General features: G+C 41.6%; 4 protein-coding genes and 1 long non-coding RNA gene across 6 annotated transcripts; 3 read left to right on the forward strand and 2 right to left on the reverse strand.

Moving 5' to 3' along the window:
• On the forward strand, nucleotides 1-745 carry LOC124337284 (DNA-binding protein inhibitor ID-2-like). Its single transcript, XM_046791390.1, has one exon. It carries the CDS (start codon nucleotides 125-127, stop codon nucleotides 485-487), a length of 363 nt encoding a protein of 120 aa, XP_046647346.1. The 5' UTR covers nucleotides 1-124; the 3' UTR covers nucleotides 488-745.
• A 4,056-nt stretch (nucleotides 746-4,801) lies between these two features.
• On the forward strand, nucleotides 4,802-17,620 carry LOC124337338. The gene is made up of 23 exons (XM_046791445.1): nucleotides 4,802-4,957; nucleotides 5,064-5,244; nucleotides 5,324-5,542; nucleotides 5,602-5,703; nucleotides 5,763-5,886; nucleotides 6,365-6,472; nucleotides 6,548-6,625; nucleotides 6,697-6,777; nucleotides 6,886-6,974; nucleotides 11,348-11,560; nucleotides 12,959-12,964; nucleotides 13,029-13,183; nucleotides 13,259-13,584; nucleotides 13,662-13,955; nucleotides 14,889-14,957; nucleotides 15,281-15,489; nucleotides 15,557-15,740; nucleotides 15,803-15,962; nucleotides 16,027-16,223; nucleotides 16,302-16,489; nucleotides 16,550-16,658; nucleotides 16,738-16,853; nucleotides 16,924-17,620. The coding sequence occupies exons 2-23, from the start codon at nucleotides 5,209-5,211 to the stop codon at nucleotides 17,365-17,367; spliced, it is 3,507 nt and encodes a 1,168-aa protein (XP_046647401.1). The 5' UTR covers nucleotides 4,802-4,957; nucleotides 5,064-5,208; the 3' UTR covers nucleotides 17,368-17,620.
• LOC124336973 (cell wall protein DAN4-like) lies at nucleotides 7,124-10,556 on the reverse strand. Of its 2 annotated transcripts, none has more exons than XM_046790953.1 (7): nucleotides 10,456-10,556; nucleotides 9,189-9,735; nucleotides 8,608-9,099; nucleotides 8,175-8,531; nucleotides 7,874-8,104; nucleotides 7,684-7,800; nucleotides 7,124-7,608 (listed from the first exon to the last, which is right to left on the reverse strand). In XM_046790953.1, exons 2-7 carry the CDS (start codon nucleotides 9,708-9,710, stop codon nucleotides 7,573-7,575), a joined length of 1,755 nt encoding a protein of 584 aa, XP_046646909.1. In that variant the 5' UTR covers nucleotides 9,711-9,735; nucleotides 10,456-10,556; the 3' UTR covers nucleotides 7,124-7,572. The 2 variants fall into 2 exon arrangements, with proteins under 2 accessions (XP_046646909.1, XP_046646908.1); XM_046790952.1 differs by having other exon boundaries at nucleotides 9,189-9,738; nucleotides 10,456-10,555.
• Nucleotides 11,570-12,097, forward strand: LOC124337436. The gene is made up of 2 exons (XR_006917364.1): nucleotides 11,570-11,832; nucleotides 11,903-12,097. It is a non-coding gene; the product is annotated as an uncharacterized LOC124337436 (long non-coding RNA).
• On the reverse strand, nucleotides 17,606-18,953 carry LOC124337100 (dimethyladenosine transferase 1, mitochondrial-like). The gene is made up of 3 exons (XM_046791148.1): nucleotides 18,327-18,953; nucleotides 18,112-18,269; nucleotides 17,606-18,035 (listed from the first exon to the last, which is right to left on the reverse strand). Exons 1-3 carry the CDS (start codon nucleotides 18,800-18,802, stop codon nucleotides 17,671-17,673), a joined length of 999 nt encoding a protein of 332 aa, XP_046647104.1. The 5' UTR covers nucleotides 18,803-18,953; the 3' UTR covers nucleotides 17,606-17,670.
• Between the last annotated feature and the right edge of the window lie 667 nt (nucleotides 18,954-19,620).

The following is a 19,620-nucleotide window of genomic DNA, read 5'->3' on the forward strand; positions in this document are numbered from 1 at the left end:
GGCCACGTTTGAGCACAGAACTCGACCAGCCGTCGACTACTACACAACAACTCTCTCCTCTCCTCTGTCGAGTGAAATTTTGTATCTCAAGTTTCTCCTTTCAACAAACTTCAAAGTCTCTAAAATGGTGAAGGCTATCCAACGCAAATCAGTGTCGTCATCTTCGTCTCCATCCAGCGGATCCGTCCTGGACGGCAAAGTTCGCAAGCATCCGGCCGATCACGAGCAAGTGGAGATCCAGATGTACCTGAGCAAACTGCGCGAGCTGGTGCCCAACATGCCCAAGAACCGCAAAGTCTCCAAGGTGGAAGTCATCAACAACGTCATCGACTACATTTGCGACCTCCAGACGGCCCTCCTGGATCAGCTCCAGCATCCATCGGCTGCTTCCGCCCTCATCAACAACAACAACAACAACCTGGTCAACGGTTGCGCTCTGCCCATCGTCATGGAAACCTCCTCGTCGGCCGATTGTCCGACCTGTTAATTCATCCGAATTCCGGAATCATCTCATCATTCGACTACCTCATCCATCCCATTCGGATTCATTTTGTTTCACCTGTGATAACTACCTCATTTTCATTTCTCTCTCTTTCACTGTGTACATAATTCACACACACACACACACAGCATATCAAACTATTATATTTGAATTTTGTTTTTTTCCCGCCTGTCGCAATTTTTCTCTCGTTCGAAAAATTTGAGTCCCGCGAAAATACAAAAATTTCCAATTTGAAACACAAAACCTCAACATTTTATTATTTTCATTTCAATTTTTTTTTTGGGTTGTTTCTGGTTGCGTGAGAAGGTCTTAGAAATTGTGCCCGAGGCGTTGCACGTGTCTTTTTCCTCGGTTACACACACACACACGCACACCCGTTATAATAAAGACGCGCACACACACACACACAATGGCCCCCATAGAATCTGATGTGCAGGTGTTCAATGATGAAAAGCGCATAGCGAGGGAACTTTATGAGCACAAATGGTTCACCAGGTATATATCTATTTAATTCTTTATCCGCTTTTTCTTGTGATAAGACGTCGCAGTAGTGGCCCAGGTGGCCGTGGGAGAATCTTCCATACCGAGTTGCCAAGTTTGTCTTTCTTTCTTATTCTTTTGGGCATTGTCACAAGTGACGTCACCTACACCGGACATCCGTCGTCGTCGTCGTCGACATTTATTGTTTGGGAGAAGAGTGGCCGGCCCAGGTGTTTTGAGGTGGAGTCTCTCTCTCACCACTGGAATGTCAATGCGTGTGTGTCTACTATACACCAACAAATATTTGCTCATCCGTGAGAGGGAGGAAGTCGGCATGGTCGACTTTTACGGAATAGCCCAAGAAAGAAAAAGAGTCTGCTGCTGGCCCATTATGTCGGCGCAGGTGTGCATTTCTCATAGAGCCAGAAACTTCTCATTCATACACACACACACAGACACATCAGCTGATGTGTGATCATGTAATAATATCAAATGTTTCGTATTTCCTTTGCGACTCTGTTGGCTGCAACACACCTGGGCTCTGTGTGTGTGTATAACTGCCGTTGGTTTCCCTCCGTGCGGAACACACACGCACCTGTGCGTAATGTCGGTCGCCTATAACATTCCCTCGTCTTATTTTTTGATTAGTTTGACGTCACGATTCTTTTGATTTCCTTCTCAAAAGATCACGAATTTATTTATTTTTTGTTTTTTAAATTATAAATAGAAGAAAAATAACAACAACAAAAAAAAGTGCCGTGGCGACAGCCCGACTGGCGAACACCTGATTTCCCTCAAGGCTCTTCTATCCTAGCCGAGAAGGAGATGGCCAGCAAAAAAAAAAAATATTATTTTCTATATATGCGCACTACTACACACCAACTACCCAAAAATGGGACTATTGTGGGATAGACACACTGCTGGGCGATCAATCTCGAATAATCACAGGTTCACATTCTTTTTTTTTCAAATTTAATTCGTACATGTAATACCTGATTTTGTGAGGGGTTTTAAAAATAAACCAAGAAATTGGATAGAAACAAATTGAACCCCCCGAAAAAATCGAAAAATCGACTACTGGCGCGCCTGATTACCGAAAAGGTGTCACATTTGACAGAAAAAAAGATTCTTTTTTTTTTCATCCCTCAGGTATAGAGAGAAAGAACACAGGTAGAAATAAAAATAAGAGCCCGTGTCCATCCATCCCCCCCATAAGATGAAGAAGAAATAGAAGAAGAAGGTAGCACATCAAAACTCTCCAAGGGGTTTGTATACATAAACATTCTCAGACAATGTGGCGCCAGGTTGATCTCTTCTTTCTTATTCTCTCTAGCCGGGGCTATGTCTAGCCTTAGCTAGCGCTAAGGTAGGAGAGTCAGTCTGTGTATAACAACGTGCCCCAGCACCAGCACCAGAAAATGCAGGTGTACAGCCGACAGTCTGTCGCCACCGCTGTCTGCCTCATAGAATCTCTGGGATTCTTTTTTTCTTTCTTATTTTTTCTTTCTTGGGATTTTTTTATTTTATTTAGTTGAGTGTCGGCGAGGGGGGTCACCATTTAACACGCACTTGTGGCCGTGTGTCAAAGGTCACGCATAAATATTTTTTCTTGACTCCACTGATTGCGGAAACTCGCTGGTCGAGATCCGGCCAGCAGTTTCCAACGAATTTCCAAACTTGTTTATACAATTCTATTATTATCTAAGCGACAGATGATTGGACACTTGCCAAAAAATTTAGAAAAAACCAAAATAATATTGAGTGTCGTGAAACCGAAGAAGAAGAAAAACTGTAACGCCATCGACTAGGAAAGAAAAAAAGAAAAAAAAAAATTTCTTAAGGAGGTCGTCCGTTTTTATTTTATTTTTTTTATTTTTCCGAGTTTGCAGGTGCAGGCCAGACTGGCTGTCGCCAGGACCCAGGACCCAGCAGCAGCAGCAGCGCCAAGTTTCTCCTTTTTCTAATATGAGCTCAGCTGTGTGTGTGTGTGAGGGTTCTTTCAAGGAGGAGGAAAAAGGAGCCGGTTTTATTATTCCAATGGCGGACATGATATGCTCAATGGCTCTGGGAGAAACACACACAGCCCTTTTGCTTTGCGCCAGAAGTGGGCGGGAGTCTCTTTTTTCTTTTAAGGGAAGAAAAAAAAGAACCAAAAACACTTGGCACCAAACAGTCGGGGCCCGTCTTGAAGGAATTACAATCCGATACTACTTGTGTTCTCTTCTCATTGCCGTTTAAGACTTTTTTTTTCACCATTCATCATCATTATTGATATCAACCGGACTGACCAGGATATCATTTTCACTCTTATTGACAGTTTTTTGAAGAAATTTTTAAAAACAAATTTTTTTGGCGCGTTTGCGGGAATTTTTTTATCATTTTTTTTTTGTTTGTCGTGAATGTTTTTATCGTCGTCATGCCAGGTGACACGTGCAACTCTTAAATATCTCGAGAAAATTTAAGAAAAAAAAAGGAAAATAATTTTTTCTTTCAAATTTCCCGCGTGCGGTTGAATATTCAAATAGAAAGCGAAACAATTGGAAACAATTTTTTTATTTATTTTTTTTATTTGGCGTTTGGAAATAATAAATTGAGGCGATCAATGGGCTACCCAGGTGGCGTCGTTTTTGCCCAACGGAAAAAAAAACTCCAAAATCGAGTCCCCCCCATTCTACCAGAAAGACATCTGACTCGATTGAAATCCCCCCCTCTTTATCCGCCATCACATCTGTCGTGCCTGTGCATCATCAAGCCTCATCATCGTCATATAACCGTTGGCGAAAAAAAGAAATCAAAACGGTTTAGATGACGACACAATCGACGCCACAGCAGTCGACAATCAAGGCGCCAGATTGAATTTTTTCGATGATCTCGCGCCATTGTTTTTCAAATAATAAAAAGGGAATCAAATCAATTTGTTAATTTATGCAAATATTATACGGACGCTAGTGAATGAAAATTTGACCGTGGCTGTGCAGTGCACGCACACAGGTGTTGTTTATTTATTTATTTTTCTTTTTTTTTTAAAGGTGGCGGTCAACGGAAAAAAAAATACATAAAAATCTTTTTGGCGCCATCTGCGATATCATTGGGGAAAACGACAGCGGGACCGCGACCATCTGCAAACGACCATCTCGTTCAAAAAACGCCGTGCGGCTGCTGACATTGTGAACAAGGACAATTTAATGGATATAGGCCTTGGGCGCACTATTTCAAAATGGAATTGAAAAACTAAAAAATTGATTCTTAATTTTTTTTTATATTTTTCTAACCGCCAAATGTGAGCCGATGGCCGTGTGCTGTGTGCGCAGAGAGTGCCATATGTAGATCATCGTTAGCAGTTGCGGCTGCGGGCCGCCGGACTATTCGGGGATATCGACAGCTGGACAAATTTTTTTCATTAGAGATACACACACACAACTGTGTATGTATCAAAAAGGGAAGTGTTGGACGACATGTGCAACAACGGGTAGCGCACACACATACCAACTACTCACAATCAACGGCCAGATGGTCGTGACGTAGACGCAAAGTAATAATAAATGTGTGTGTGATGGAAGTTGGACAAAAAATGAAAAGCAACCGGGCGGTCTCTCTCTCTCCTCTGTTCAGCTCTTCTTTCTATTCATTGCGGTTGCACACACGGCCATTTGTCGCCCCCTTATGTGTTTTTTTTTCTTCATTGTATTTGTGGGTCCTGGAAATATGCGATCGGCACGATCGGGATTTCTATTTTAAAAGAAAGCGTTGTTTGTTTGTGTGTTTTTTCCGTTGCCAGTTATTTACTTTGTTGGCCGCTAGATGTCGTTTCGGAGAATAGCAGACGAATCCGCCCAATAGATTTTGCGTGGAATTTAGAAACGTCGTTTTTTTGTTGTTGTCGTCCTATTTTATTTCTTTTGTAGATATTTCTGCATTGTCACCCGTTAAGTGTGTCATTGTTATTCCATGACGTATTTGGGATTCGCATGAGAGGTGACACCAAAAATTTTTTTTCTTCTTTTGATGTGACGCTTATAAAAATTTATGAACCGGATGATGAGTCAAACGTGACGAAATTAGTTTCCTTTTGTTTTTACAGGACGTCGTCGTCTGTAACACCAGCTGCTGCTTTCAAAATCCGTCCGCTTGCAATGAGTCGAAACAGTTTCTTTGCCTATTCATTGATATGTTTTGTCTGCATTGTATCATAAGACCGTTTCAGACGAGTTGGTGTCAGTTGGAAAATGGGAAACCGAGCCACTCACCAGGAAACATGTGATGTGAGTCACCCCCTTTTTGTGCAGTTTAAGGTCAGAGTGCCAAGGTTATCATTTGATTCATCCTCTTTTCGTTTTCTAGAGGGCTGTTAGTCATCACGACTTTGAAGAGAAATCATTGTCACACTTTTTTTACGATCCACTTGCGAGCTTCAGAGTGAATAATGGGAGAACTTTCTTAAAGAGCCGGAAGAAGACCAACTACTCACAAGCCAAAACAGTGTGGCCACTTCCCAATCATGAAGTTCCATTCTTTCCAGAATTCCCAATCAGATCTGGAACATCTGAACATTCTTTCAATGTATGTTACTCAATTATCCATTAAACAAGAACCTATATAACAACAGTTTTCTCATACAGGTGATATTGGTAGTTTCATCAGGAGCCTTTGGAAAAGTCCTTCAAGTCATTCACAAGAATGATGCCAAGAATTATGCCATGAAAATTATGTCCAAATCTATGGTGGGTCGACAAGCTAATCAATTCTCATCATCGTTTAAAACGTACAATTTATCTCGCAGATATTCAAAGAAAACCTCGTCCATCAAGTCAAAACTGAAGCTCAAATACAAGTGATGTGTGATCACCACCCGTTTCTCGTTCACGGTCCGTTCCGCTGGCAAAACAAAAGGAATCTCTTTATAGGTATGTTTAGTCTTGAGTGTAATTTACCCTTAAAAACAAAAACACTTGTTCAGTAGAGTTCTCAAGGAATGTACGGCGACGAGGGCAGTCAAGGTCTTTTGAAAGTGGGTTTAGTTTTTCCAACAGGTGCCTTCGCACTTTAAATAAAAACCAAAAAGTAGCCAATAGCCTTTTTTAATATTTTGCCACTTCCGCGAATGTGGTTTTTACGAACCATCACGGCTGTTTAGTAGTCAAGTCCCCGCGGTGATCACGAAATTCTGTCTCTCTTCTAGACATCGCCAGTTTTATCCATCACTCTACTATTAGATACAAGGTCACGCCGTCTAGTGTTTTATTGATGATTCTGTTTGATTTTCTTTCGAGGATTTGCGCAGAAATTTGAGCTTGTTTATACTCGCGTTGTCCTTCTTTTTTAAAATGTTGGCCTGTCCACTAATTTAATTTTAATTTAATTTTCCTTCTTTGCATTTTAAAGTGACAGATTTCATTGAAGGTGGAGATCTGCAACAGATGTGGCAAAATACCGGAAGTTTCCACGAGGATTTGATCAAAATTTATGTGGCTGAAGTAGCCCTAGTATTAGGTAAGCTATTCAAATTAATCATTCACATTTTTTATTAAAGTTTTACTTATTCATTTCTTTTTTAATTATCGACAGATTTCCTTCACAATGCCGGTATCATTTACAGGGATCTGAAAATGGAGAACCTTTTGATAGATGGCAGTGGACATTTAAGTAAATCCTCGAAATCAAATTTTAAATGATCGCCAAATTATAATTCAATTTGAATTTGTTGTTACTCGCAGAATTGATCGATTTCGGGTTGTCTAAATGGTTATCCTTTGGAGATCGATGCCATACAATATGCGGCACTCGGCAGTACATGGGTATGTTTAATTCACGAATGGTCTTCCACGAAACTGTTTTGTGTTAAAAAAAAATTTGTTTTTTCTTCTCCATTATATTTCATGTTGCCAATCCATCATGGCTGGAAGCTCCGGAAATTTTGCGGCCAGAGCCTTACACGCACTCGGTTGACTGGTGGTCGCTGGGCATTTTGTTCTACGCTCTGCTTCAAGGCAAGGTAAAAGAATTCCACTTTACTTCGAATATTTCCCATTCTTGTTTGCGAATCGTACGCTTTGAAAATATCCACCGGCGATTTGGGTGGGATTTTGTGCGATATCCTTGACATTCTTGATTCATCGTGAAATAACTCGGTAATCCATCAAGTGTAGGAAGGGGTTATTATTATATATATTTCACATCATCAGATTTATGTTTATTATAATTCGCCAGTCTATTTAAAAAAAAAGAATGAATTTCCCAAGACTTTCAACGGCTCGTATGATCTGTTTACAAACTAAACAAAAAAAAAATTCATGCATGACAACATTGCAATAATATGAGGAGGGAAGATTGTTGAAGAGAGCTAGGGGTTTTCTTTTTCAAAAAATCTGCGTTTAAAATGCGCCAGATTTCGGTCGAACACGCAATGAAATAATCAGGATTGCGATCATGTTTGTTTTTTTCGGCATTCTTAAAAGGTAAAATGAAAGCTTATAGTATCTGAAACTTTAGTAACATAAATTGCGGTTTTTTTTAAAAATCCCTACACAATTTTTCCCGAATCAACTCGCATTATTACAACATAACGATTATATAAGGAATTTTTTTTGTCTCTACTTCTCTCCAGTTTTCACTTCTTTTGGCGATTCCTGTAATTATTCAGAAGAAATGATTAGGAATTTCTGTAAAATCGACCTTGTTTTTTCTTGTGAAAATTATAATACCGAAACTTCTGTTTTCACTTTATCACTTAAAGTCGATTCTCCGCTAGGTAAAACCACCGGGTAATTGGACGGCACGCTGCTAACAGTTACTGGCTGCTCTGATGTCGGTGAAGATTTCTAAAATATAAATGTAGGAATTGACCACAAAATTCAGTTGCGAAATTTGTCAAATTCAAATTTTTGAAATTACCAAATCTTCTGGTTTGACTTGATCGCTCAGAGTTGACTCGCCGCTCGGCAAGACGACCGGGTAATTGCTCGGCACCAGGCTAATCGTCTTGGGTTCCTCCTCGACCGTTTTCGTCTCCAAATCTTCTGGTTTCACTTGGTCGCTCAAAGTCGACTCTCCGCTGGGCAAAATCACCGGGTAATTGTCGGGCACCAGCGTCAAAGTGATGGGCTCCTCGGCTGTCAAAGCTTTCTGTTTTTAAAAATCACATTTAATTTTATTAAAAATGACTGGGCGATGGTTAGAAAGGGGTTCAACTCACGTCGACAACGGCGTCTGTGGTGGATTCCGTTTCGTCGTTGGATTTGCCTCCCCTGGTGATGACGTCGTCGTACTCTTGGACGGGATCGTTGCTCGGGATGGCTTTGGTTGGCTTCTTCTCCTTGGACGGTTTGGCCAGCAGATATTTCTCCTTTTCCTTCTCCTTCTTCTCGGCCGTTTTCTTGTTGTCCTCGCGCTCCAGCCGGACGCCCTCGTTGGTGATGTCGTCGATCCGCTCCGGCAGAGTTTTGGCTTCAACACCCAGGGCGGCGGCAGCGCCGGATCGGATGGCGGCCAGAATCAGCTCGGGATCGGCTCTGTCCTTGAACGAACGATCTTCTTCGAAGAATTCGCCCGTCTGAACGTTTCAAAAAATAATAAAATGGTTACATGATTGAAGTAGACGAAGGGGGGGGGGAGAATGAATCACGCACTTTCTCTTTTCCGTTGGCCAATGAGCCGGTCCTGGAACTTTCGACGGCCTCATCTCGAGTGGCGGTGACGGCCACCTCCGCTTCTGCCGCCCCCTTCACTTGATCGACGTCAGCAGCAGCAGGTTCGATCGCCTTCACCTCGTCGTTTGAAGGTTTGACAGTCTCTTCTGCGACTTTGTCGACAGATTCTTCTTTGGTGAGACTCTCGGCTGCTGCTGCCACACTTTCCGTCTCCTTGGCAGTGTCCATTTCGGGCGTCTTGACTGGATCTGTCGTCGTTGTCGTCGTTGATTTGTCGCTTTCTCCAAGGGCAGCCGGTTGATCAGCCTCGATAGCCAAACTGGTTGTTGTCGTCGTCGGGACTTCCTCTTTGGCGTTTGCTGTCGCTCCAGTTGAAGTGGTGGATTCTATCACTGTTCCCTCCGACTTGGGCTCCTCTTCCTGGACTTTTTCGATGGCGACCTCCACCGACTGGACTTCTTCTTCTGGGGCCTGTCAATTTCAAAGAATAAGAGTTGGACAAAACTGGTTTGGCATTTGAATGAATTTAGATTTTTCGAATTTGCCGCCTTCAAACTGACCTTGGAAACGAGTAGTGAATCCTCCGGAGTCGCTGCTGGTACTGCCTGGGTTGTGACTGAAATACTTTCGTTTCTGGCTACGCTGGCTGAGTCAGCTGCTTCCATATTGGGCGCTGCTGATGTTGTTGCAGCTGCTGCTTCATCATCGACTTTCTGCTGCTGAGACTTTGACTCATCTCCAGCATCTCCCGCTGGCTGGGCCTCATCAGTATTCACGAGACTGGCCGACGCCTTTTTATCGTCGAAATCTTCGACCTTTTCCTTGAGGTCGGTGGACTCGGCGGCCGCTGTGGTGGTGGGGGTAGTCGTCGTCGATGTCGTTGTTGTTGTTGCTTCGGTGGCCGGCGGTGAATCGTATTTGGAATTCCTGACGTTCGAATAATGGCTGATGATCAACGGGTAGGACCTTCCTCTTCCTTTATTCTCGGCCGTCTGTGGCCGGCCGACCGGGTACGGGCTGGCCAGCGTTATCGTCAAAGCCAAGAGAGTCAAGACTCGAATTGTAGCCTTGAGTACTGTCATTTTATCTTTCTTTTCTCTCTCCAACCTGCTGTCCAAATAGAGTTTGAAATTCAGGTCAGAAATCAATGGGGATAACAATATAGGACTCGAACCGCCTTAAACCACCTCCAGTTGTACTAGTTTCAATTGCACAATTTCATCCACCCCGCACCACCTGCGAAAATGTGTTTTTGTTTTCGTTTGAAATTTGAATTCCCGCGTTTAGAAAAAACGAATCTAAACTCCCCAACAAGAAATGGACAGGATTCGCCCAGCTGCTGCTGCTGCCCGTCGTCGTAATATTCCTTTCACTTTTTCGCTTTGAGCATGTGACCTTCGTGGCGGGCACACGCTTAACATATACTACGACTACTACAACAACAATCCCTGGCACACAGATGCCATCCACTATTCGACCATCTTAACCGGTCTGAGAAACCAATAACTTTTTTTTTCAGCCAACCCTTGGCTGGCCATGCGCTCATGATCGATCGTCTACATCGGCCAGCAGCAGCTTGACGGTTGACTATACTTCACAGGTGCCCAACAATGTGAATCTTCCAGTTTTCGCCCCGATGAAAATGAAAGTTCAATGTTAACTCGCAACAATTTCAAACAAACCAAAAATCCCGTTTCTTTAATTCTTTGGAACAGCTGCACCCATCGAAATGCAGTTGGTTGGAATTTAATGAGAGTAATTTAGAAGGGAATTAATAAGAAAGTTTGATTTAAAAAAAACAAAAAAACAATTCATGAATTATTGTACCTGCGTTAGAATGATTGGGATGTGTAGGGGTTGGGTTGGTTTGGTTTTATCACTCGATACTATCAAACTCTTGGTAGTCCCAGTTTGTTTGGGGTTTCAGCGACTGACTGTTGGACAAGAGCCATCGTGAGCCTTTTATAGACGCGCAAGTTTCTCAACTCGAGTCCTGTGCAACCGATTGGTTCTCACTCACGTCCGAGGAGGAGGTGGTGGGCGTACTTTTTCTCGAGTGTGTGTGTGTGGGTGAAAAGTGTGTGTAGTAGTATTATTTTCTGGCGGGCAAGCCCAACGACAAAGTGATTGTATAGAGACTACAACTCACTTTTGGTTGGAGTAAAGAAGGAAAAAAAAAAGCCAAATTTTAATTTATGGCACGTACAAATAATTCAGGAATGTGGAAGAATGTCAACTAGGGAGGTTCTTCACGCTCGTATACCCCCGCCAGCGTTCCATGACTTTCAAATCTCGTTTTTATTTTCTGTTAAAATTTTAATTCTATATTTCCCATCAAGATTGTCTCGTTACAACTTTGCCAAGCGATGGCGATTTCTTGAAGCGAAAGTCGTAATGTGTAGGGGGGTCGTCGTTTCGGTTGGCATAGAAACGAAGGAAAATCACAGTTTTTTCGGCTGTCCCAATCAGCAAGTCGTAGAGCTCTTATCTTCTTTTTTTCTTCTTCTTTTGGCCGATTGTTGTGTGTGAGAGAGCAGCTCGAGTAATTATCGTCGCGCGTGAAATCGGAAAATGTCCCAAGGACGTTGCGTGTGGCGCTTTTAGGTCGCTTTCGCCCATGCCGAATTGCATTAGATATATCTATGGTAACCTTATTTGTTTGGTTTTGTTTTATTTATTTATTTAAAAAAAAATTTTCATTCACTTCTATTCATTGCAGTTCCCATTTGGCAGTGACAGCGGGAGTGCCGATCACCCGCTGGAGTTTGAATCGTCGTCGGACGATAGCAGCGGGAGCAGCAGTGAATCCGCCCGGCGGCTAATTCGCGGCCTCCTCACCGTTGATCCGCCGAAACGAGTCCGCAGTCTACGGACGTTGAAAAATCACGCTTTCTACCATCATTTCGATTTCGAAGCGCTTGGTTCCAAAAAGGTACGTTACTTTTTTATAAAATTTGCAAGTACTATCAAGTCGGTTGCCATGGAAACCGTAACACAACGCATTGCTTTGTCTCATGGGCTCCACCCTGAATTTTTGGAACTGAAACCAGTTTCATCCCTAGGATTCTAGTACTTTCAGAGTTTTAATTTTTTGAAAGTTTTCACGCGTTTTCTAGTATGTCAGTGCGGGCAACTGCACCGACAGTTAAAAGTCAAAAACAAAATAAAAGAATGAATCGGCCATCATTGATAAAAATTTCAGACGTAATAAAAATAAAAGAGATTTGGCCATTAGATTGGATGTGTGTTCATCATCCCCTATTTTATTTTGCAGGTGGATCCTTTCCCTTTGCTGGCCAAGCAACGAGAAAAGCGCCGGTGTATTCCGGATGAAATCGAGGCTGCAATTAGTTTCGACTAGGACAACTGTTTAGTGAACGTTTGTGCCTTTTTTGTTGTTGTTGCTGTGATGATATTCGAGTTTGGTTTTGACAGTTGATATTGGAAAATACAAGTCATGGGAAATGTTTGATTTTGTGAATGGATCGGTTGTAAATTGAGTTCGACACCAATGGTCGGCGGTCCCTAAAACCAAGGCAGTGGAAAACAAAACAAAAAACAGCAAAGAAGTGGAACCGCACATATGACGGTCACACTACACATTTTGACGGGGGAAATAATGTGAAAGGAATGATGCTTTCAGAAAAGAAAGTGAAAAGAAATGGATAGCCTCATCACGACTGCGCCTCGGTGGAGCGTTGAGTCTTTTTAATAGAGACCGCATTTTTATTACGTTTTAGGGCCTAGTATATAAATGTGTTTTTTGAAATTCCCAAAAGTGATGTTGCGTTATCGTTTGATTCTATTTCTGATTCTAATGACTCCCGATTTTCGTGACTCGCGTAGTGCCACCTAGGAATAGGGACAACAACTGACGATTATGTAACCAATTATTGAATGAATGGTTTTCGAAATGATTGTACATTTAAACATTTAGTTGAAATCGATATAATCAATTTCTACAACCTACTGTGTATTTTTAAAAATAAAAATATTGGAAACTGCGACACCGATCGTTAGATGTCATTTCACGCTGTTCGAGCAGACGAATTTGACCGCAAGAAAGTGTCGTGTGATTTTTCTTAGGTGAAAACCGATAAAACCGCATCTTTGTTAAAAAAAAATATTTGAAAGTGCCTTTTCTTTCCTTCTAATAACCTTCATTTACAAGGTTGAATATTTTCATTTCTCTTTGCAAGAAATTTCGCGTGCAATGGCAGGTGCTGGTAATCGAGTGTTGTCTGGTACGGATCGAGCCCTCGACTTACTTCGCTCACTACCACGACTCTCTCTCGGAAATATGAAGAGTAACCCAAAGGCTTATAAACAGGTATATGTCGCTTTAAAAAGAAAATAACTTGAATGCATAAAATCTTCATCATCATGATATTTTGTCTCAGCCAAAACGTGGAAGAGGAATATATGGGGGCGGTAAACATGGAGCTGGAAATAAAGGTTCAGGCCAAAGACAAAATTTCATGAGGCTTGGCTATGAAACGGGAAACAATCCATTTTACTTGAGAGTCCCCAAAGAACCGTACTACAAAGGGCACCAGTAAGTGTTCACCATTAACCATATTTGCAAATAGTTTGCTTTGCATTTCTATAATCTATTTTATGTTTCTTGCAGCTTGAAGCGTGAATATCCACCAATCTCCCTTCTGCAGCTGCAGACAATGATTGACACTGGGCGAGTGGATACCTCTAAACCTCTAGATTTGGTTGCACTGTGCAACTCAAAACTTTTCCTCTTATCTCCATTGGAAAAACAATTTGGGTTCCAACTCACTGATGAAGGCCTTGACAATTTCAAGGGTAAGGTGAATATTGAAGTGCAACACGCTTCGGAGCAAGTTATTGCAGCCATCGAAAGGAACGGCGGAGTCATAACTACTGCATTCTATGATCCTGTTTCCTTACTGGCTATGCGCGATCCCATGAAATTTTTCATTAGCGGTAAAACATAAACATATCAATCACTTTAATTTACAAAAAAATAATAAACTCTAATTTAAACGTAATTTTTATTTTAGGAATTCCCATACCAAAGAGACAAATGCCACCAGAAGATGCGATTGAATACTACACTGATCCCAGGAATCGAGGATACTTGGCTGATCCCGATTTGGTCGCATTGGAGCGCTTTAAGTTAGCTCAAAAATACGGTTATGAGCTACCAGATTTGAAAAACGATCCAGAGCTTGCCATGCTGCTTGAACGAAAAGATCCTCGACAAATATTTTACGGTCTCAATCCTGGTTGGGTAGTAAACCTGAAAGACAAGAAGATTTTCGAACCAGAAGATGAGAAATTGCTCGAGTACTATAAAACGTGAATGAAATCTTTATTATCTGTTGGACCAGCTGATAGCAGTATCAATACAAAATAGTGTTCTTCTAATCCATCCAATAATAGGCTGATATAATATTGCTCACAGTCACGAATGCACGGTTTTAAATTTAGTTTATTAGTAATGCAATATCCAGCCTTGAAATCGTTTGTTGGTATCAACGTGTTAAATGTAAATTTAATGAATGTTGAAATGGTATTTACGGATTCTGGGAACTTGGCCCAGTGGCCCAGCAGGAAGCAGGCCAGCACATACTGTTAATAAGCAACAATTTGGTATCTGGCAACGTCTTGTACTGGACAGCAAGAGCAAAGTCTGATAAACAGCAATCGTGTGTCAAAATCTCACCGTAACAAAACATTTACAGTTATCGCCATAATGACTCGCCCGAGACAATGACGAAAAGTGACTCACAACAACTTAATTTTCATCATGGCGAAATCCCAGGATTTAGATATATTGGAATCTACAGCTTACAGACAACGAAATGGTAGAAGTTTTTGCGGCCCTGGCCAACTTTCTTCTCATCAGCAACAACTTTATTCGCCTCAAAGTGTTTTCTTAACATCGTCAGAAGATTCATCGTTTACGTTTGTACTATCCGATTTGCCTAAATCAAGTGCAAATAGCACAGTAATTCAAAACAAGCCTCAGCAGATGCAGTCATACGGTAACTACTCCACTGGCAGACACAATTCGGCAGCAGAAACAAACCAATCCTACTACACTACCAGTGATCAGAGTTACAGAACTCTCCCCCAAAAATACCACTCCAAAGGACATTTGGATTCCTCCACAACTGCCGAACCAGGCCTTGTTAACTATACATCTACTCTCGAATCACGAAAACCACAGCAGCATCCCCACAAATTGAAAGGCAGCAATCTTCACACAAATTTGATAGAATTCGGTTCACCACCAAGTAGTCCTCTCAAATCACCCACTGATACCCGGCAGGCCTATCATTATGCTGTTCCAGGTAAATATACATAAAATACTTTTGTGTGTTTTCCTAGTTGATGAATTAATATTAGCTACCGACCATGTAACAGAACAAAATCAATGTGTTTCTTACAATGAAAATAGTAATATCATATTACTTTTTCCATTCTCTTTTTGATCACCATGCATTTTTTAATATAAATCATGGCCTGCCCTAACTAGATCCTAAAATTTCCTATTTTTAGCCAAATGAAGCTAGGGCTTGAGTTCTAATAATAGTCAGTATGAGGCTGTCCTGGGTTCAACAAACATGTTTTAGTTCTTATTCTGTTTTTTAATTCTTATTTCTTTCAACCTAAGCTTCCAGGCAAAGGCTTGAAAGTTCATCTTCAGTCAACAGTGACTCTTTGGCACAAGAGTTCTCCCAGTTGGCGAGCGATCTACACGATGGAATGGAAGTAGGTTCCTTGGTAGAAGTGTCGTTCGGCGGCCGGCAGCTATTCGGTGTAGTGCGCTGGTGTGGAAAACCTAGAAACAAGTCGGAGCAAGGTCTAGTCGGAGTTGAGCTGGTACAGTATAATTTCTTGGCAGACAAATTACTGACTTTTAAAATAAAACAATGGTTACCTATTTCAGGAGTGTGATATTGACGAAGGATCGGATGGCAGTTACTTGGGCCAACAATTCTTTCGTTGTGCACCCGGAAGAGGTGTGTTCGTCCCTTTCAGGCATTGCAGAGCTGACTCGAGGTTTAGCAGCTCCTGCGATGTGACTAGGACCTCTATGTACGGGCGAAATCATGATCTACCGTCTGAAATAGGTATCATGACGTCGTTTGTGATTTTACCGAGGAAAGTTTACGATGAATTTGTCGATCATTAGAATATGGAGGACCAGAATGTCCATCGGTGTGCGGTGAAATCCCACCCGTCGGTCAATTCGGCGATTGGAGTAAGCTGACTGGAAAATTCCGTGGAATCCAGGGTCATCACAATTCTTGCTACCTGGACGCCACGTTGTTCAGCATGTTCACTTTCACCAGGTGAACGAGCATGATTTTAAATGAAAGAGCTTGAATGTTACTAAACGTATTTATGGCTGGCCAGCATATTCGACGGCTTGCTTTATCGACCCCCAACGCGTAACGATATACCGCAATATGAGGAAGTTCAAAGGATTTTGAAAGAAGAAATCGTGAACCCCTTACGTCAGAATCACTACGTCCGGGCAGATAAAGTTATGAAACTGCGCCGTCTCCTTCAGAAATTGGGGTCTGTCAAAGGTCTAACTAATGAAGAGAAAGGTGAGCTCAGAGAAACACGTGTTATGTAAGATTATCCTAACAATGGTTTCCATGGCCTATTTATATTTTCCTTATCAGATCCAGAAGAGTTTCTTCATTGTCTGCTGTCACAAACGCTCAAAGCGGAACCGTTTTTGAAATTAAGCTCTGGGCAAGAGGCTTATCACCATCAGCTTTTCGTTGAGAAAGACGAAAAACTCGTGATGCCTACCGTCCAACAGCTCTTTGAGCAAAGTTTTCTTTCCAGCGGCATCAAACTAAAAGAAGTAATCCTGCTTTAATATTCGTTATTTTTCTACTCGAGCTAATTCTGACCAATTCGATAGGTTCCTCCGGCACTTATTATTCAAATGCCCCGCTTCGGGAAATCTTACAAAATGTATCCCTATGTTCTTCCGTCCTCCTTGCTGGACATAACAGACGTATTGGAAAATTGTAAGCCCTAACATAAGCACGACTTAATACCAATGATCCTATTATATAAATTCTTGGAACTTCTTTTTTTCTTTCTTAGCCCCTCGTCAGTGCATCGTGTGCGGCCATCTAGCCGAAATGGAATGCCAGCAATGTCTCGGCCAATGTGGCTCCGGCTTGGAAAGTATCGCATTTTGTGCGCCGTGCCTCTACAAGGTATAATAAGTTTTATGTCTTTATGTTCTACACGCAAACTTTCTCCTGATGAAAGAATTTTTCTCTACAGGTCCACAGTCATAAAAAGCGAACCACTCATCAGGCCCAGCCTTTGCAGGTTCCTGCGGATTACGCTGCCTTGCAGGAACACTGCGTTATACCGCGAATGTACATGGAGTTGTTTGCTGTCGTATGTATCGCTACAAGCCATTACGTCGCATTCGTCAAGTGCGGGCCAGGCCCTGACGCTCCTTGGTGTTTCTTCGACTCGATGGCCGACCGTAAAGGTGAACAAAATGGGTTCAACATACCCGAGGTCATTACATGTCCTGATTTGCCGCGATGGCTTTCAGACGAATGGGACAAGCAACTGTTGTCCAACAGCTCTGATCCTTCTTCCTCCTCCTCTTCAAGCAATCCGCCAGGCACTGGTCTTCCGGACTATGTCCGTCGCCTATTTTCCGACGCCTACATGTGCCTTTACCAAAGCCCTGATCTTATGTTATACCGCTAAGTATTTAAAACAATTTTCTGCCAGTTTTTGTTGTTTTTTTGGTTTTCCTGCCGTTGTCACTGATGAGCGAGCACTTTGTAAAAGCGAATCTCGCATCAGTTGCACTTTCACCCCTTGCCTGCTCTTTCTGGCTACCTGCTCGTTGCACAATAATGATAACATTACCCAAAACGTTACAGGTGATGGACACATTGTAAAAAAATTGTTGATAAACGAGGGATTGGAAATTATTACAGTATCAACTAAATGACTATATTAATGTTTTTGCTAATTGAAACCTCCAAAAGATTGTACCATCATAAATCAATGTAACAAAGTATCGTCAAAACCATCTTCGGACCGCGAATCATATCGCTCAAGAGATGGATATTTCTCGAGGATTATGGAGTATGCCTGACAGATGCGATTGAACTCTTCGATGCTCAGCTCAAAGGGTCTCAATGTTCCATCAACGTCGGCCAGTTGAAGAAGTTTGTGGGTCTGCTCATCTCTCATGGAACTAGGAAACAGCGTCTCCAGACCACGTCGGCAATATTTCTGTCGAAACGAGAAGGTGTTGCGGGCGACTTTTTCAACCAGTTTGAAGGGAGCTTGGATCTTGGGGGTAGCGAGAGGAGTGAAATGCACCACACCAACATCGACATTCGGCTTTGGAACAAAGGCTTTACCTATAGATAAGATTTTTAAAAACATATTTTAAACGTTCAAGGAAATTGAGTTGAAGATTAAGTTGAAAATAAGCACCAGGAATCGTGAATTTGTGTTCGACATAGCAGAGATGTTGAACCATAACTGACAGTCTGCAGCGTTCTCGAGATCCAATTTTTGCCACCATCCTCTCAGCTACTTCTTTCTGGAAAGTAAGAGTCATGGGTACTCTTCCGTGAACCCAGGCATTTGATCTGTAAGTAAAATAAATGTAATATTTGTTAAGGAATGAAAACTATTGAATAAATTACCGTTCTGAAATTGCTTTCAACCATCTAATTATGAGAGGTGTGGCAATGTTGAAGGGTAAGTTGCCGATGATATGAATGTTGGGAGGTTGATCGTTCCAATCACGTTTGGATTCTTCTGGAAAGGCATTTGTCAAGTTGTGACTAAGAACGTCACCCCACACGATTGACATCCTATCACCACTGGCTTCAGCCAACATCTCCAAAGGCGGCTGAAATCGTTTATCCTTCTCGACGACAACTAATTTGTTGACATTTCGTGATAAAATAACTCTGGTGAGGGAGCCGGCACCCGGACCCACTTCACACACATAACCGTTGGTGATCTTGCCAGCAGCTGATACTAGTTTACTTGTTAACTTGGGATCTATCAAAAAGTTCTGCGACAATTGTTTCACTGCTTGAAGATGGTACAAATTTAGGAGGTCGCGTACAGCAGGGAGGGGAGGGAGACGAGAAATTAAAGGAACAGTTGACATCTTCTAATTGTTACTTTGAGTCATCCACTTCATCAAGGAATTTCTCTTGCTTTACAGCAACAATTGAATACGCGTATATGCTGAGGACACCACCAAGAAGAGCAAATCCTGTGAGTAGATTATTCCTCCTCAGACGTTTGAGCTTTGATACTCTGTCGATGTTCTGCTTTTCTAAAATTTTCATATAGTCCAATTGAGCTTGAGAAAGTTTTAGTCTGTCGTTGGAGATGTCCAATTTTGGCATGTGATTTTTAGCATCCATTACTCTGTTATGCCCTAATTAGAGCATCACCCTAGAGAAAAAATTATGTAATTAACAATGAGGCATAACTACTGTGTAAACTTATCAGTGCTATTATGTAATACTTCAAAAAATTGGATTTTAAAGCTAATATCTACCTATACCTAATTAACACTGTAATGAATAGTTAGTTTACCGACTCCGATTCCGATATTTAAAAAGTATAACGAGAACTTTATCAAATTATTTACCGGATCAATCACAAGAAAAGAGAAAACGCGTTTTTATTTTTCAGTCCTTTGGGCAGAGCAGACGAAAACTAAACATGCTTTTTCTGACAAGTAGCGCTAGTTTGTGTCGAAGAACAAAACTTTTCAATCTTTTTAAAAAGGTCAGTCACAAATTGTGTTTTCAATTCGAAATGATTAAATTAAAATCTAAAAAATTTAACTAATATTTTTAGAACTCACAGATTAAGTAAATTCTGTAAATTGAAATTGAAAATTTGAAAACGCATATGATTTCGTCTCTACATCTGGCAACCTCAAAATCTAGTTTGAATAATTCTTGGGCGAAA

This window comes from Daphnia pulicaria, chromosome 4, assembly GCF_021234035.1.
Source record: "Daphnia pulicaria isolate SC F1-1A chromosome 4, SC_F0-13Bv2, whole genome shotgun sequence".
Classification (NCBI taxonomy): Eukaryota; Metazoa; Arthropoda; class Branchiopoda; order Diplostraca; family Daphniidae; genus Daphnia; species Daphnia pulicaria.

Bases quoted from the DNA above. Each gene is read 5' to 3' on its own strand.
- LOC124337100 (XM_046791148.1), bottom strand. From the start codon at position 18,802: ATGTCAACTGTTCCTTTAATTTCTCGTCTCCCTCCCCTCCCTGCTGTA. The intron at 18,270-18,326 runs GTAATTTATTCA...TTTTACTTACAG, and splicing joins TTGAAAGCAATTTCAGAACG to ATCAAATGCCTGGGTTCACG. The intron at 18,036-18,111 runs GTGCTTATTTTC...TCTTATCTATAG, and splicing joins ACACAAATTCACGATTCCTG to GTAAAGCCTTTGTTCCAAAG.
- LOC124336973 (XM_046790953.1), bottom strand. From the start codon at position 9,710: ATGACAGTACTCAAGGCTACAATTCGAGTCTTGACTCTCTTGGCTTTG. The intron at 8,532-8,607 runs GTGCGTGATTCA...TGAAACGTTCAG, and splicing joins TGGCCAACGGAAAAGAGAAA to ACGGGCGAATTCTTCGAAGA. The intron at 7,801-7,873 runs GTAATTTCAAAA...TTTATATTTTAG, and splicing joins AAGTCAAACCAGAAGATTTG to AAATCTTCACCGACATCAGA.
- LOC124337284 (XM_046791390.1), top strand. From the start codon at position 125: ATGGTGAAGGCTATCCAACGCAAATCAGTGTCGTCATCTTCGTCTCCA.
- LOC124337338 (XM_046791445.1), top strand. From the start codon at position 5,209: ATGGGAAACCGAGCCACTCACCAGGAAACATGTGAT. The intron at 13,585-13,661 runs GTAAAACATAAA...TTTTTATTTTAG, and splicing joins CATGAAATTTTTCATTAGCG to GAATTCCCATACCAAAGAGA. The intron at 16,854-16,923 runs GTATAATAAGTT...TTTTCTCTACAG, and splicing joins GTGCGCCGTGCCTCTACAAG to GTCCACAGTCATAAAAAGCG.